The 15,409-nt window shown below is 38.0% G+C and overlaps 1 protein-coding gene across 1 annotated transcript in view; it reads right to left on the reverse strand.

The window, feature by feature from the left end:
• Positions 1–4,955: 4,955 nt before the first annotated feature.
• The window catches only part of LOC131151920 (acyl carrier protein 2, mitochondrial-like), a 32,432-nt gene continuing 21,978 nt past the window's right edge, over positions 4,956–15,409 (reverse strand). Inside the window, exon 2 of the mRNA XM_058103422.1 lies at positions 4,956–5,381. Coding sequence (XP_057959405.1) covers positions 5,205–5,381 — 177 coding nt within the window. The 3' untranslated portion in view covers positions 4,956–5,204. The remainder of the gene's footprint in view (positions 5,382–15,409) is intronic.

Genomic DNA, 15,409 nt, shown 5'->3' on the forward strand with positions numbered 1-15,409 from the left:
GCAAGAGCAGCCTTGTTTGCAACAGTCTCATCCACCATTTTTACTAAAATAATGACACTAAAAACAAGCAAAGAAATTTGAGATTTTTTGAAGCAAGAATACGAAAGAAATGAAAGGGTCAAAGGGATGCAAGTGCTGAATTTGATTCGAGAATTTGAGATGCAAAAGAAGAAAGAATCAAAAACAGTCAAGGAATATTCTGACAGACTTCTTTGCATTGTCAACAAGGTAAGACTCCTTGGTACTGACTTTTTTTATTCTAGAATTGTTCAAAAGGTCCTAGTCACAATTCCTGAAAAATTTGAGGCTACAATTTCATCTTTGGAAAATTCAAAAGATTTGTCAAATATTACCTTAGCAGAATTGTTGAATGCACTGCAAGCACAAGAACAAATGAGACTTATTAGGTAAGAAGGATCTGTGGAGGGTGTTTTTCAAGTCAAATCACTGAACAACAATAGTGGAAAAAACGAAAAAAAAAAATATATATATATATATATAACAAAAACAACAAGCCTGGAGGTTATGCAAGCAACAATAAAAATAGTCAAAGTAGCAACACTCAAGTCTTTCCACCTTGCTCCTACTGGAAAAAAACCAATCATCCATAGAATAAGTGTTAGTGGAGGCCAAATGTAAGATGTCATAAGCGTGGTCAGTTAGGGCACATGGAAAGGATATGCAAGACTCAACAGCAACAAGGAGAAGTCAAGGCTGCTGAGTATCAACCTTAAGAGGAGCAGTTGTTTGTGGTATCATGCTTTGCCACCAACAACTCCACAGAAAGCTAGCTTATAGATAGTGGTTGTACAAACCACATGACTTATGATCAAGAGCTCTTCAAAGAGCTTGACAAGACTGTTATTTCTAAAGTCATAATTGGAAATGGAGAACACATTGCAGTAAAAGACAAAGGAACAATAGCGATTGAAGGCCACACAGGTCTGAAATTAATTTCTAATGTTTTATATGTTCCTAAAATTAATCAAAATCTTTTGAGTGTTACTTAGTTGTTGGAGAAAGGCTATAAGGTGTTGTTTGAAGACAAAAATTATGTGATTATAAAGATACAAAAGGCATAGAGGTGTTCAAAGTTCAAATGAAAGGCAAAACCTTTGCTTTGAATTTGATGAAAGAGGAGCAAGCTGTTGTACACAAAGAAGATAGTAATACAGTGCTTTGGCACAAGAGATTGGGACATTTCCATCATGTCACTCTATTTTTCATGAAAAAGAACAATCTGGTGAAAGGCTTGCCTGAATTAAAGGAGGAGTCTCCTAAATGTGATGTCTGTCGGTATGGGAAGCAAATCAGGCTTCCTTTTCAACAAAAAAGGCTTGGAGGGCTATACAAAGGTTGCAATTAATACACACAGATGTGGGAGGACCAATGAAAACACCATCATTGAATGGCAGTAAGTATTATATTGCTTTCATTGATGATTACTCAAGAATGTGCTGGATTTATTTTATAAAGCTTAAATCTGAGGTTGTTGACATCTTCGAGAAGTTTAAAGCATGGGTTGAAACTCAAAGCGGATGCAAAATGCAAGTGATTAGGTATGATAATGGAACTGAATATACCGCTAAAAAATCAGCTGACATCACCTTACACTCCTCAACAGAATGGTGTTGTGAGAGCAAAAACTGGACAATTATGGATATGACAAGGTGCTTGCTTCATGACAAAGGGCTACCAAAGAAATTTTGGTCCGAGGCTGTAAATACAGCAGTTTTTCTGCTCAACAGATTGCCAACAAAAGTTTTGCTAAACAAGATTCCATTTGAAGCATGGTATGGCTATAAACTAAAGTTTCTTAATCTGGAGACATTTGGTTGTCTATGTTTCTCTTACATCCCTCGAGTTAAGAGAGACAAATTGGAAAAAAAAAAAAAAAGCAGAATTTGGGATTTTTGTAGGCTACAGCTCATTTTCAAAGGCCTACAGGATCTACATACCACAAAGTAACAAAGTAATTGTCAACAGGGATGTACAATTCCTTGAGTTAGATAACTGGAGTTGGGAGAATGACAAGAAGCTTGAGGTTTAGGAGGAGAATGATGATATGGATGATGAACCTGTTAGAGGAACCACATCACTCTCTGACATTTATTAAAGGTGCAATGTTGTTGTAATGGAGCTTGTGGGGTATGAAGAAGCCGCAACTAATTAGAAATGGATAGCTGCAATGAAGGGGGAGCTAAAGATGAATGATAAGAACTAGACATAGGAGTTGGTAGACAAATATAAACACAAGAAAGCTATAGGAGTCAAGTGGGTTTACAGGACCAAGCTCAATCCTGATGGTTCTGTAAAGAAGTACAAGGCAAGACTTGTTGTCAAGGGATATACCCAGATGTATGGGGTAGATTTTTCTGAAACTTTTGCCCCAGTTGCCAAGTTGGATGCCATAAGGATGTTGCTGGTTCTTGCTACACAAAAAGACTGGGTTATACACCAAATGTATGTTAAGTCGGCATTTTTGAATGGATTCTTGGAGGAAGAAATTTTTGTGGACAACCAAGCTGCAATTTCACTTGCTAATAATCCAATGTTCCATGACAAAACAAAACACGTCAAAATAAAATTTTATCTTCTAAGAGAGGTACAAATGGAAGAAGTGCAGTTGATCTGCTGCAAAATAGAAAATCAAAGTGCTAATATCCTAACAAAGGCACTTCCAAAGATTAGATATGAATTCTTGAGGCAGAAGTTTGGTGTATGCAGCTCGAGAGTCAAGGAGTGTTGACTGGTACGACTTAAAAGCTGAATTAGTTTTATTTGTTGCTATTCTTTAGGAGCTAAATCAATTTTATTTGTTGCTATTCTTTAGGAGCTGAATTTGTTTTATTTGTTAGGATTATAACCATTTCCTTATGCTGATTTTTAGGCCGATTTTTATGCAATTCAGTTGTCAATATGCTATATAAATAGATAGTTTGTTGCTTGATAAAAATCAGCCTTCTGCAATCTCTAAATCAGCTTCTCTCATTATGCTTAGTCTTTGGTTTCTAAAATATCCAACACAATCTCTTCAATGGCAAGGAAGTGTTTCTTATATTGTCATATGCATTGCCTCATTTTTTAAAGGCTGGGAAGGGGAGGATTTGAAAGCATGCGTCATTGGATGGAAATTCAAAGGCTAGGATGAAAAAGAAAATGATTCTCAGTGTTTTTTCATTGTGGTTCTATAGAGGGGTGGATGGCAAAGCATTATGAAAGAATTTTTGTGCCCTAGCCAAGGATAGTAACGATGTTTTAGACAAAGGGATACAACTAGGTGCTTGTTCGTGGAGCCAAGTAGTGACAAGGAAGAAGAACAAGGTTTGTCCATCAACAATGTGGCGATGCAGTGCAAATGCAGCAGCCTATTCGTACATATTGCCAACGGGCAATCATCTTTGTGTGGGCACAACTACTCTCAAAGGAAAGACAACTAGGCTTCATTAAGGGCTAAGAATGCTGCGATAAAATGGGTTTGAGTGGGCTTAACGATAGTAGAGTTAAGCTCCCAAATGGAACAGCTTACAGGTCATGCCCAATACCCAAATGATTTTGTTTTGAGACCACAATGCTTATTCAAAGACCTGTGTTTCTAGCTAGAGGACTCTTGTCCATTGTAAGTTTGAGATATGGCCAGGCTTAGAAGGTTTTGGAAGGCCCGATGCACAAAGCTCCCGTGTATGCGAAGTCTGGGAAAGGAACAGATCACAATAGATCTATAGTACACATACTCGTGATCTAGGTCACACGGCAACAACCATATTTATTTTCTACTTTTTTTCATTTTTGTTCCATCGGAGTATCACATGAAAACACAACATGACATAACACATCTCCCGATCCCTTTAACTCTTTCCCATCCACTCAAAGTTTGAACCCAAGATCTCCAATATAGAAGTCCTAAATTCAATGCACCTAAAGTGGTGGGGTGTAGATATGAGAGGTAGTAATGTAGAACTATATATTAGCCAGGTATGGACTAGGGCCAAATCTACTAAGGTGTTCACGCATCAAACAGCTAGGCAAGAAAGAAACTCTCTTGTTAATATTGAACAGACTTCTCCTGTGCGGGTGACAATTTTTAAAAAAGAAATGCTCGCGGGATTTTTTAAAATGAGAAGTCCTAGAATTGCTTTTTAAAGATTGATTCAAATAAAGATAATGAAGAAAATTGCACTGAGGGGAAAAACAAATGGGGTGATCTTTGAAATGAGAGCTAGTTTGACATTGCTTTTGTCTATACTGCTACTCTTCTAGCATATGAGATTCGTGAACAATTCGGATATTTCTAATTAAATTAACCTGAGGATGTTTTTCTTGTGCCACCATCTCCATTTGAAGGGTTTGGATTGTTTTTTACAAGGATGGATTGTGAAAAGAGCTAATTGTGAGAAATAAACCTAGGGATGGTACTTTGTCCACGTCCGTGGAGGAAATTAGAGAGAAGAATATCAAAGCATATCAAAGCACAGTAGCCTATGGACAAAGGATGGGATCGGTAGCAGCTGGCTGAAACTGCAGGAAAGGAAATTCATTTGAACCGTGACAAAAGTAATGGATAAAAGATGTGTAAATTATCAAATTTTCAATACTCAATTAACTACAATTAAAAAGGGTTTAAACAAGGATTTTCTCATTTAAATTTGTTAGGGTTTTCTTTCTTGATCCACCTTCTACTATCTAATAAAAAAATAAATTTCTACCCATCCTCATTCAAGATGCCCCAAAATTCAAACCCACCCCCACCCCCACCCTATTTTTACCGAAGGTAAAAAGCATAATGCCCATGCTTTTACCTAAAGCTTTACACAACAAAGGTATCATTAAAGAGGAAAAGGAGGAAGAAGTGGTAACTTACCTCACAAAACAGAACAGTTAAAAATACTAGCTGGTATCCGCAACCATGAGGGACCACTCCACCCATCCTCATACTTCCTTATCACTCATTGTACTGTAGGCAGCACCATGCTTTATTTCCTCATTTTGAGAAAGTTCACTCACAGCTACAAATTCAGAAAATAAGGAAAATTACAGCATTGCCTCAAACAAAACATCGTTATGAGGTCTGAAGGACAGTACTCGGAATTTTGAGAGGCATGAATTCTGTGAGATGTCTTCAATTACACACACAAATTATTACAAACTACTGATGAACTCCACATTGAGAATTCTGTGAAATTGTCCTTCAACATCTGGGATTCTTACTTGGCTTGTGGATGTGTCGCAATATAGTCAATAAAATGCGACGTGTTTGAAATTTTGTTGGCTTCATTATCAGGTATGTCGATTGCAAATTCTTCCTCTACAGCCATCATTACTTCAACATTGTCCAACATATCCAGCTGCAAGTCGTCCTTGAAATTTGCTGTTGGCCTCACCTGTAAATCCAGTATTTTCAGTCAATGCATTCCAAAGACATGGGATTAATGAGCAAGAGATAGATAGATAGATGATACACACATAAAAGAAACAATTCACAAAATTAAGAATGGAGGGTTTGAAGGCATAAGGAACCAGGGATTATCAAAGCCTCACACCAGAGCACCAACCTAGGAAACACTGACACTTATGGAAGCCTCAAGCATCAAAATCTGAAATGTGTCAAATACCAACACCCGACACACCCCAACACGTGCCAAAAATTAATTAATTTATTTTTATTTTTGGACATGACTGAGATACTTCCTAACACTTCTGAACATGGGGATGACACCAAGACACTTCTTGCACCAAAATGCTGAGTTTGTTGCCTCCTTCAAATTATGTTACAAAACCCCCAAAGTAAAAGAGAAGTTGAGAGATTGGACTTTGAAGCCCTAGTACCACTATGGAAGCCTTGTAGAGCACCATCAGTCATCAGAACCTCCCAGCCGCTGCTAGAATTCCCCCCTCTGAAGCCATCACCAGTATTATTATTATTATTATTATTATTATTATGAGTCATGCCCATTGCCCACCATCAGCCACGCCCTTGAGTTGTTTTTTTGTTGTTGGACCAATATTCTATAATATGAATATAGTTAATAATTGTACAAGTGTAGTTTGTAAAATATGCAATTGATAATTTCGCATGAATGGTGCTTATATTTCATTTAAAATCAAAATTATCAAAATAATTGTCATCTCAAAGGAAAAACATATATATATATATATATATATATATATATATTAATTCACATATACCTATAGTGTTGTATCCTCATTTTTTTCAAAACTGTCATACCATCATGTCAACATGGTATCCTATCTGTGTCAGGCGTCAGGCACCACCAGATCTCTCTCCACACTAATTATTCAAATTTTAGCACGTTATTGCGGGTTTATTTCCACAAACACAGCACAAGTAGATCTGGACCAATACCTTTTTTTTCAGTCAACCCCTTTGGCAAAACATGAAGGAAAAGGTCGAAATGGCACCAAAACTACTTGCCTTGATGAATCCTTATTATGACCACTATAATCAACCCAGGCTAATAGTATATTACAACATAAAAGTTAATATCCTAATAGTTTTTTTCACCAATGCAAGCTAATATAACATGTTTCCACAGCCTAATCCATTGAAAGAGTTGATGTGTCAATTTGACAAGTGTTGATACAAATGCGCAGCAAAAACCTCATACAACTCGAAACAATCCGGAACAAGTAATGCAAGCACTCAACGATGAATATAAGGAAATTAACAATCAACCACAAAGAGAATAAAATCAAGCAATAAAAACACACGACACAAGAAATTAAGTGGTTCTAAAATCTGCTTACATCTACGGACCAAGCGAATGATTTTCACTATCTCATCAAACATGGGATACAAATATCGTTTATATACTAACCTTTTGCGTACAAAAGACTTAGATTACATCTAAAACACTCCTGTAGTAATCCTCGAAGGAAAATCCTCTGAAATCTCCCAATCTACTAATCTCTCGATTCAAAATCCGTAACTTGCGCAAAACAAAAACGTTGACGGTTTGCCTACCAAGAGCTAAATCCTACAGACGTCGACAGTTTTCCTCCTGCAGCCTCCTTCCTTGTTCTTTACATCACTATGCTTCCCCAGTGCGTGCGTTCCACTCAAATATGAGCCACATCTCCAACAATCTCCACCTTGGTGAATATTCACCACTTAGGTGAAATCCGGAAGCACAACCCCACAGCTCCACCTGGGACAGTAGATTGAGACCACCTCCCGTCTAGCACCTCGAGACGTAAATCAAGTCCAAGCAATGCTTGAACTTGTTTGTGGTAACAAGAACTCCACCTAGCTAAACACCCAACCCTTTGAACGATCCTTTAAACCATAATGCTATTGCTACCTTGGCAGCCTCAGCCACTGCCAAGTACTCTGACTCAGTTGTTGAAAGTGCAACATGAGACTGTACCCTGGACTTCCAATAAATAGACCCTCCCATAACATACCCTGTTGTAGCCCTCCTGTCATCCAAGTCCCTAGCATAGTCTACATCCACGAATCTCACAACTGACGTATCGCTATGTTGCTCACCAAAGCACCCCACTACACTGGCATAGGAGACCTTTGACATGTATCAAACATCACCGTTCGTCCTTGGGTACCAAGCGGTAGACAAATTAAATTAATTCGCCAACAAGGTACCGGTGACCAATTTAACATTAACTATGCTAAACCTCTCCAACACCTTCTCCATAAAATCACCCTGAGATAACCATTATCTCCCTACAGTTTTGTTCGCAAAGCCACCCTAAGATAACCCCAATCTCCTTGCAGCTTTCTCCTTGCAAATTTCCAATCCAAGAATCTTCTTTCCCGTACCCAAACCTTCATGTCAAATTCCTTTCTCAATAGAGTTTCCAACTAATTAACCTCAGCCAAAATCTTCTCAACAATTGACATGTCAATCACGTAAAACAACAGAATAATTAACCACTTGCACCCTATCGTCCTTTTCCCCTCTGGAAGCCCACCAACTCCAACATTTGATTCTTATGCAGTAACTTTATCTCCTCCACCATAGCACTCATCCATCTATTTTTCCCTTTGCTGTGCACCGCATCTTGAAAAATAGTAGAAACCTTGCCGGTAGTAATGAATGCATAAGACATCAGATCATCAAACTCATACCTAGGCAGTGGTCTGATAGTGCATCTAGGCCCATTGTGATCCTGCTGATCTCCCGAGTTAGAACTCCCTGCAATATGAACAATGTCATCTTTATCCTAAGTCTGTAACTCCACCTACATCACAATCTCTTTTCTGCTTTAGTTTACACTGTGATACTGCAGGTCTCCTGCGCTAGAACTCCCTGCACTTCTGCCCTAAGTCTCCAACTCTACCTGCATAACATGTTTGTTGCTGCTGCAGCTGTCTGACACCTGTTTCTCTTCATCTACCTGAGTACACTACACCATGGCTTTAACATCAAAAACCATGTCTCCACCGATCACCACCTTGTTTGTCATTGGATCACACAACTTGAACCCACTTTTTTTATACCCCAGAAAGATGTACCGTCTAGACATTTCACTAAGCTTAGATTTCACCTCACTAGAAACGTGCATGACTGGACCTCCAAACTCTCTCAAACCAAAGAAGTCTACTGCATAACCTATCCAAACCTCTCGTACAACTCTCCCATCTAGGGATACCCTCAACGATCGATTAATCAACAAACATGTCATACTTGCTAACTTTACCAAGAAGTTCCTTGTAAGCCCTACATACAACCTGTCATGTTTACAAAACTCCTTAAACACTAGCATACTCAATTCCAATGTCTGACCTGAAGAACTTTCTCTCGGTCTGGTTTTCCACCTCAGCCACAAGTTAAACCTAGCAATATTCTCCAACTTGTGCCACATGAAGTACCCCAACCTTTCGTGATAAACTCACGAAGTACCTACGTCCAACCCATGATACTGTCCTCACCGGCCCCCAAACATCCATAACAATGTAGTTAAGAATACCCTCAGTTTTATGTGTGGCTGTTTTACACAAAATAGTATTACCTAACTCAAAACTTGTAGCTGCAGCTCCACCTACAACTGCGTTACCCAGCAATGCATAGATATTCCCTACTGACCTCTGTCCCTTCATCACCATCAAGACGTCTTTACACACCTTCATTATCTCACTTTCAGACTTGTAACTATACCTGTTACAATCCAAAGTGCCTAATGAAATCACATTCTTCCGTAAATCAGGTACATACTTTACATCACATAACATCCTTACCACAACATCATACATCTTGATTTTGATATCCCCGCATTCCGACAACTTTGTAGGCCACATCGTTTCCCATCAGAACGAAACAAGAACTCACCAATCTGTAAGTAGTGAACTAGGCTTTGTTGGGCGTCATGTGATAAGAACATCCTGAGTCTAGGATCCAAGAATCCATGAGGCGTTCTGAGCCCAATGAAACAGAAAGCATATCACCATCACTGCTCCCTGAATCTCCTTTCACTACATTCTCAGATTTTGACAAACCCTCTTGAGTTTTTGCATTCCTCTTCTTCCACTCCGGACACTCCGATTTTATGTGCTCAATTTTTCCACACTTAAAATACCGAACATCCTTCCTCCTCCTGGACTGCGACTAAGTTTTATTATTACTCGATCCGCTCCAAGACTTGCCTCTCCCACGATCCTAATTACCCTTCACCACGAGCCCTTCACCTTTTGAACTCTCATCACTAGCCTTCTTCCTCTGATGGAACCCCAACAATGCACTCATGATATCCTCCAACTCCACAGTTTATTTCCACCATGTCAGTCGTAACCAAATTCTCGTACGTAGGAGACGTTGGTAGGGAATTCGGCAGCATCAACATCTTGCCTTCATCCTCGAACTTCACATCAACCTGCTTCAGATTGCTTATGATCTGAGTGAATATGTTGATGTGTTGATTCAGGTCCGAACCTTCTGCCATCTTAAGCCCGTAAAGTTTTTGCTTAAGATACAACTTGTTCGATAAAGACTTTGACATATACCAGCTCTCCAGTTTCAGCCAAACTGCCACCGGAGATTCTTCATCCATGACGTGATACATCACATCATCGACCAAGGGTTACAAATATAGTTTATATACTAACCCTATGCGTACAGAAGACTTAGACTACATCTAAAAAACTCCTGTAGCAATCCTCAAAGGAAAATCCTCTGAAATCTCCCGAACTACTGATCTCCTAATTCAAAATCCATGACATGCGCCAAGCAAAACCGTCGACGGTTTCAAGCAAACCATCGATGGTCTCAGGCAAACTGTCGATGGAAAGATACCGAGAGCTCAATCCAACTGACGACTAAAATCGTCGACGGTTAGCCATCGAAAGTAAACCGTCAACGATTTTCCTCCTGCAGCCTCCTTCCTTGTTCTTTGCATCACTATACTTTCCCAGCGCATGCATTCCACTCAAATATGAGCCACATCTCCAACATAAAGCATATACAAAACAGATCTCTTTAGCTGAAATCTAAACAAGTGACTAGTCAGTTTTTTCCTTTATCACTTTTTCTTCTAGTATCAAAGACGCTCACCTCCCCTGAGGTTTGGAAAAATGACAAAGACCTCCCATGAGATTTCAAAAATGCCATAGACCTCCCCTAAGGTTTTAAAAAATGCCACAAACCTCCCCTGAGGTTTGCCAAAAAGACATAGACCTCCCCTAAAAAACTTGTCTTTTTGCAAAATATAAGGGGAGATTTGTGTCTTTTTGACAAATCTTAGAAGAAGTCCTTGAAATTTTTAAAACCTCGGGGAAGGTTTATGGAATTTTTGAGACCTTGGGGTTAATTAAGGAAGAATACAAAAGGAAGGACAAGAAATTCTCCTAGTCCTCGAGGGAAAGCAAAACATCAAAAGCAAAGCTCACAAAATTTGAACCGACTAGATGCAATTTATCAAGCACAAAATAGAGACAACTTGCGGCAATTGAAACATGCAAAGTAGTGCAGCTGAAAAGAATATATACCCAAGAGAACTTGAGGAAGAAAGTATATACAGAATAAATTTTCATCAAGAAAACAATCAGAATTTGGGAAGTTGGCATGGAAGAGCAAAACTCTCTTACCCCCATAATAAGGGCAAATAAACCCATGATTTTAGACTCCAAGCTTCACACTGTGTAAAGCAAGATCAGAGAAAAAGATGATTGCTTTCCTGACAATAATTTGTCCCCCTAGCCCACAACCAAGTACTAACAATCCACAGCACACACATTTCTTTATTGATAATAACTAATAGTCTAATACTCATTAGTCATAAAGCCATGGTCATGTGGATAAAATGGGAAGATCCTAAATTCAGTATATTTGTTTTGATTCTCTATTTGAATCTTCAATACACTGTGTCATGATGCCTCTTCCCTTCAGCCAATGAGAAGCAACTTGTTTATGGACAAGCAAAAACCATGCAAGAATGTGTTTGTGCACTTTTGGATTGTGTTGTATTTGGTTCGTTTATCAGGAATTGATACAAACTCAAACCAAGTCCTCTTCTAATTCCATAAAGCCATTCTTTTTTTCTTTTTTTCTTGGAAACATATGTCACCACACTTCAAAAAATGAAGTGCACATTACCAAATTTGTTCCTCAGGCCTAACTTTCAAAACCATGGAAACATGGAAAGCTTCTAGCCTGGGCAGCACTAAATGACTAGGAAGACCACTTAGATAACCTTTGTTGTAGCTCTGAAACATGTTGAATGTTCAATTTGGTGCCAAGGCACAAACTTAAATAAATAAATATATTTTTCCCTTTTCATCTGTGCATATGGATGCTAAAGTGGCTTCTTTGATGAAGACATTTGCAAGGTTGGTGGCCCTCAATAGAGCTAGCAATAACAATCTGCAGCAGAGTGGAGTCCCAAGGATTTGTCTTCATATATGTGTTTTCTGTGTGACAGCAATCCTAAATCCTGATCAATGTTTTAAAAAGCGAAGGCGTAAGGCGGAGCGCTCTAACCCTTAAGAGGAGAGGCGTAAGCCTAAGGCATTGGGGCGTAAGCCTTTTGATATTTTTTTTTTTAGATAAAAATACATAAATAAGTTATATATTTTAAGAATAAAGAAAATATTAAGAAAATCACAAATATAATGTAAATAAAAAACAATCAAATATAATTTGCAAACTACTTGTTGGCCATGCAAAAAAAAAATTGCTAACTTAAATTCATTACACACCCAAATCTTACTTGAGAATTGCACACCCAAAATGCGCAACTCTCAAGTAAAAAGGCGCAAAAGATGTGTCTTTTATACAAATGAATAAGCTTCAGCATGTAATGCGTTACTTTTTGGGATTTGGTATTTTAGATTGAGCCTCAAGGCATTTTAGGCATGCCTTGCCTTGCCTTAAGGCGAGCCTCAAGGCAAGCCTTGATTAAGCCTTTTAAATATTGATCCTAATAATGTTCCCCATTTGTTATTGCATTGTTCGGGTATGTCGAGTAGACTATTTGGAGTACTTGGCAAAGCTTGGGTGAGCCAGAAGTCAATGGAGGAGTTTCTTGAGTCTCTCTTTAGTAGGTTTTGGGAAGGATAAGGATGCCAAGAGGTTATGGTGTATTTTTGTTGTTTTGAGGGGGACTTAGTTCGAACAATATGCTTGTTTCTTTTCCCCCATGAAATGGTCTCTATCTTTACATTGGGACAGGATTCGGTACTTGATCTCTCTTTGGGCTTTTAGTGCAGGTTGGTTTCAAGCTCTGCAGACGTAAACAACACTTGGGTGGCATTATTGAGCTGAGTGTTTTTATTTTTATTTTTATTTTTATTTTTGTTTATGGAAAGGAAAATTTTATGAAAAGATAAACTAGATAAAGATCTAAAATGATTACAATAGTGCTGTCTTCCAATCCCCTTGAAGGTCGGACAGCAACAAAAACCACCCCCACCCTCTGCCCAAAAAAAAAAAAAAAGCCCAAAAAGAAGCCAAAAAAAAACTTTATCCCATAACAAACAAGAGAGGTTTTACGAATCTTAAAAATTCTAATATTCTTCCCAATCCTGAAGGTCCACAAAATAGCAAAGACCACACACTTCCATAAAGCTCTTCTGTTTTTGCTCTATCCAAAGCCTCGCTGTCTCGTTAGCATGAAATCATCCACAACCAAGGCGCCACCCATGCTTTTAAACAAGAAAGAAAAGCACCCCACAGATAGTTCGCCACTCAAAAACAATGGACAAAAAGGTGCCCATTGGTTTGTTAGACTAGTTGTACATCATGTAATATATCAGGACTCGGGGTTTATAGAATCTTTTAACCTAGAAATCACGTGTATTAATCCTTTCAAGAGTCACAGACCAAGCGAAAGTCTAAACCTTAAAAAGGGAACCTTTGCCTTCCAAATGAAATGGCTCAAGGGAAAATGATTGGGAGAATGAATTTTCAAAAGACGAAGTAAAAAAGACTTATAAAAGATAGAACCCAAAGAATCCCCCACCCAAATTCTCTTGTCATGCCCCTATTGAAGGAAACAAAATGATCCAAAACACTAAGGTAGTGAGCTCATCAACCTAACAACCTCTCTTTCTTGAGATTCCTAAAGAAATGGAAACCCAAGAAGACAGCCCGTCTCACGAGAAAAGAAAGAGCTGATTAGTGCACTGTGAAGTGGAGAAAGCTTAAAAAGACAAGGCATAGTTGTTACAAAAGCTTAAAAAGACAAGGCATAGTTGTTACAAAATCATACAATTTGTATTGAGAAAGGCATGAATTGGTTTGAATCGCATGGGAGAATCACAAAAGGCTGTGAAAGTGTGAACTGAGGTGAATCATACGATTCACCAGATTAAGTCAAATCATATGAATCATAAGACTTGGATCCAAATCCCTTAATGCCCAACTTAAAGATTTTTAAATTTTTTTTTCTTTTTTCATGATGGCTTTCTATTTTGCTATTTACATGATTTATGTTCTCCAAGAGAGAAGAAAGAAGTATTTTGGCCCTCTCATTCTGCACCTTTCTTTTCTGCCATTAGATAAAATTCAAAGGAACTAGAGTTAGAGAAGGACACCAGAGAAGAAAACCAAAGTCAACTAGGTGGGTGAGCTTTTGGTTGGCACATTGTCCTCTCCAGACTCTAGAATTAAAGATATGATTTTTATTAGTTTTATATTTAATGTTTATGTTTTTTATTTATTATTTCTTCTTGTTTTAGTTGCTAGAGCAAGCCCATGAATTAAAAATGGCTTTTTTTATTAAACACTATAAAGTTCAACTTTTTATTATTTTTTATTGATTCATTCCCTTAAAAACCATAAAGTTCAACTTTTCATTAAGTCTTTCTTGATTCCTCTCCTTGTTTTTTCAAGGAAAGCATACACATGAATTTTTTATTGTTAAACAAGTAAACTTACACCATAAATATACAGTTCAATTTTTTAAAAATTTCTCATGGATCCTTATCTTATTTTTTAGTCTATCTTGAACTCTTAGCCTTAGTTCTTTAGTTTTGGGACACAAGACAAGTGTTATAGTTTCATAAAAACTAGCTTATGAAACTATAACACGTGGAATGGTTAGATCATGGAATATCTTGTTTATATGGCCAGTTTTCCCTTTTATATCAATATTTGTATGAGCTAAAAAGACCATGGTCAGATTTTTAGACCTACAAAACTTGTTTCAATGGCAAGTGCCATTCCAATTATCAACATGGTTGATCCATATTTATTGAAATTTCAATGTATTTACTATTTTACTTCTTGTACATATATGCAAGTCATTTGGAATCAATTTACCAAATCTTATGATTCATTTCAATTCTCAATTAAGGGTTTCAATTCACAATTTGAATCTCAATGCATATCAAGAGCTGGTTACCAAGAAAATAAATAAATAAGATGTAAAAATTTGTGCAATTATATTGAAGCTTTTAGGTAAAGTGGTAATCTAACATGGTATCAAAGCAGGTTACCAGGAGGTCTTAGGTTCTAGTCTTGTTATCCGCATTTATTGTGTGGTGTTTAAAAAATATTATTGTACTCCCCATCATGGGTGTTATCTATCGTGTGTTTATCACTCCACATGCTATCAAGCTGCACGTGCAAGGGAGAGTTAAAGCTTGATATGCATTGTTGGCCCACAACCTAGCAGCATAAGCTTTTAGTTAAAGTGGTATTCTAACACCAACTAACAAGATGACCCCTCTCATTATCCCCAATACTAGACCAATAAAAATCACGCATCAGCCTCTCTAGCCCAACAGATACTCGTGGGAACACCAAATAAAGAGAAGAAATAAATGGATAGGGGTGGACTAATGAGTGAATACAACCCCCAACGAAGATACTCCCTTTTCTGCCGCTCCAACCTCATACCCACCCTTGCAAACACAGGATCCCAAAAGGACAATGAAAGGATTGCCCCCTAGAGACCTAATTAGGACACCAGCCAAGCTAACAAAATGAAGCCAGATGAA

Source organism: Malania oleifera, chromosome 1, assembly GCF_029873635.1.
Source record: "Malania oleifera isolate guangnan ecotype guangnan chromosome 1, ASM2987363v1, whole genome shotgun sequence".
In the NCBI taxonomy this organism is placed as follows: domain Eukaryota; kingdom Viridiplantae; phylum Streptophyta; class Magnoliopsida; order Santalales; family Ximeniaceae; genus Malania; species Malania oleifera.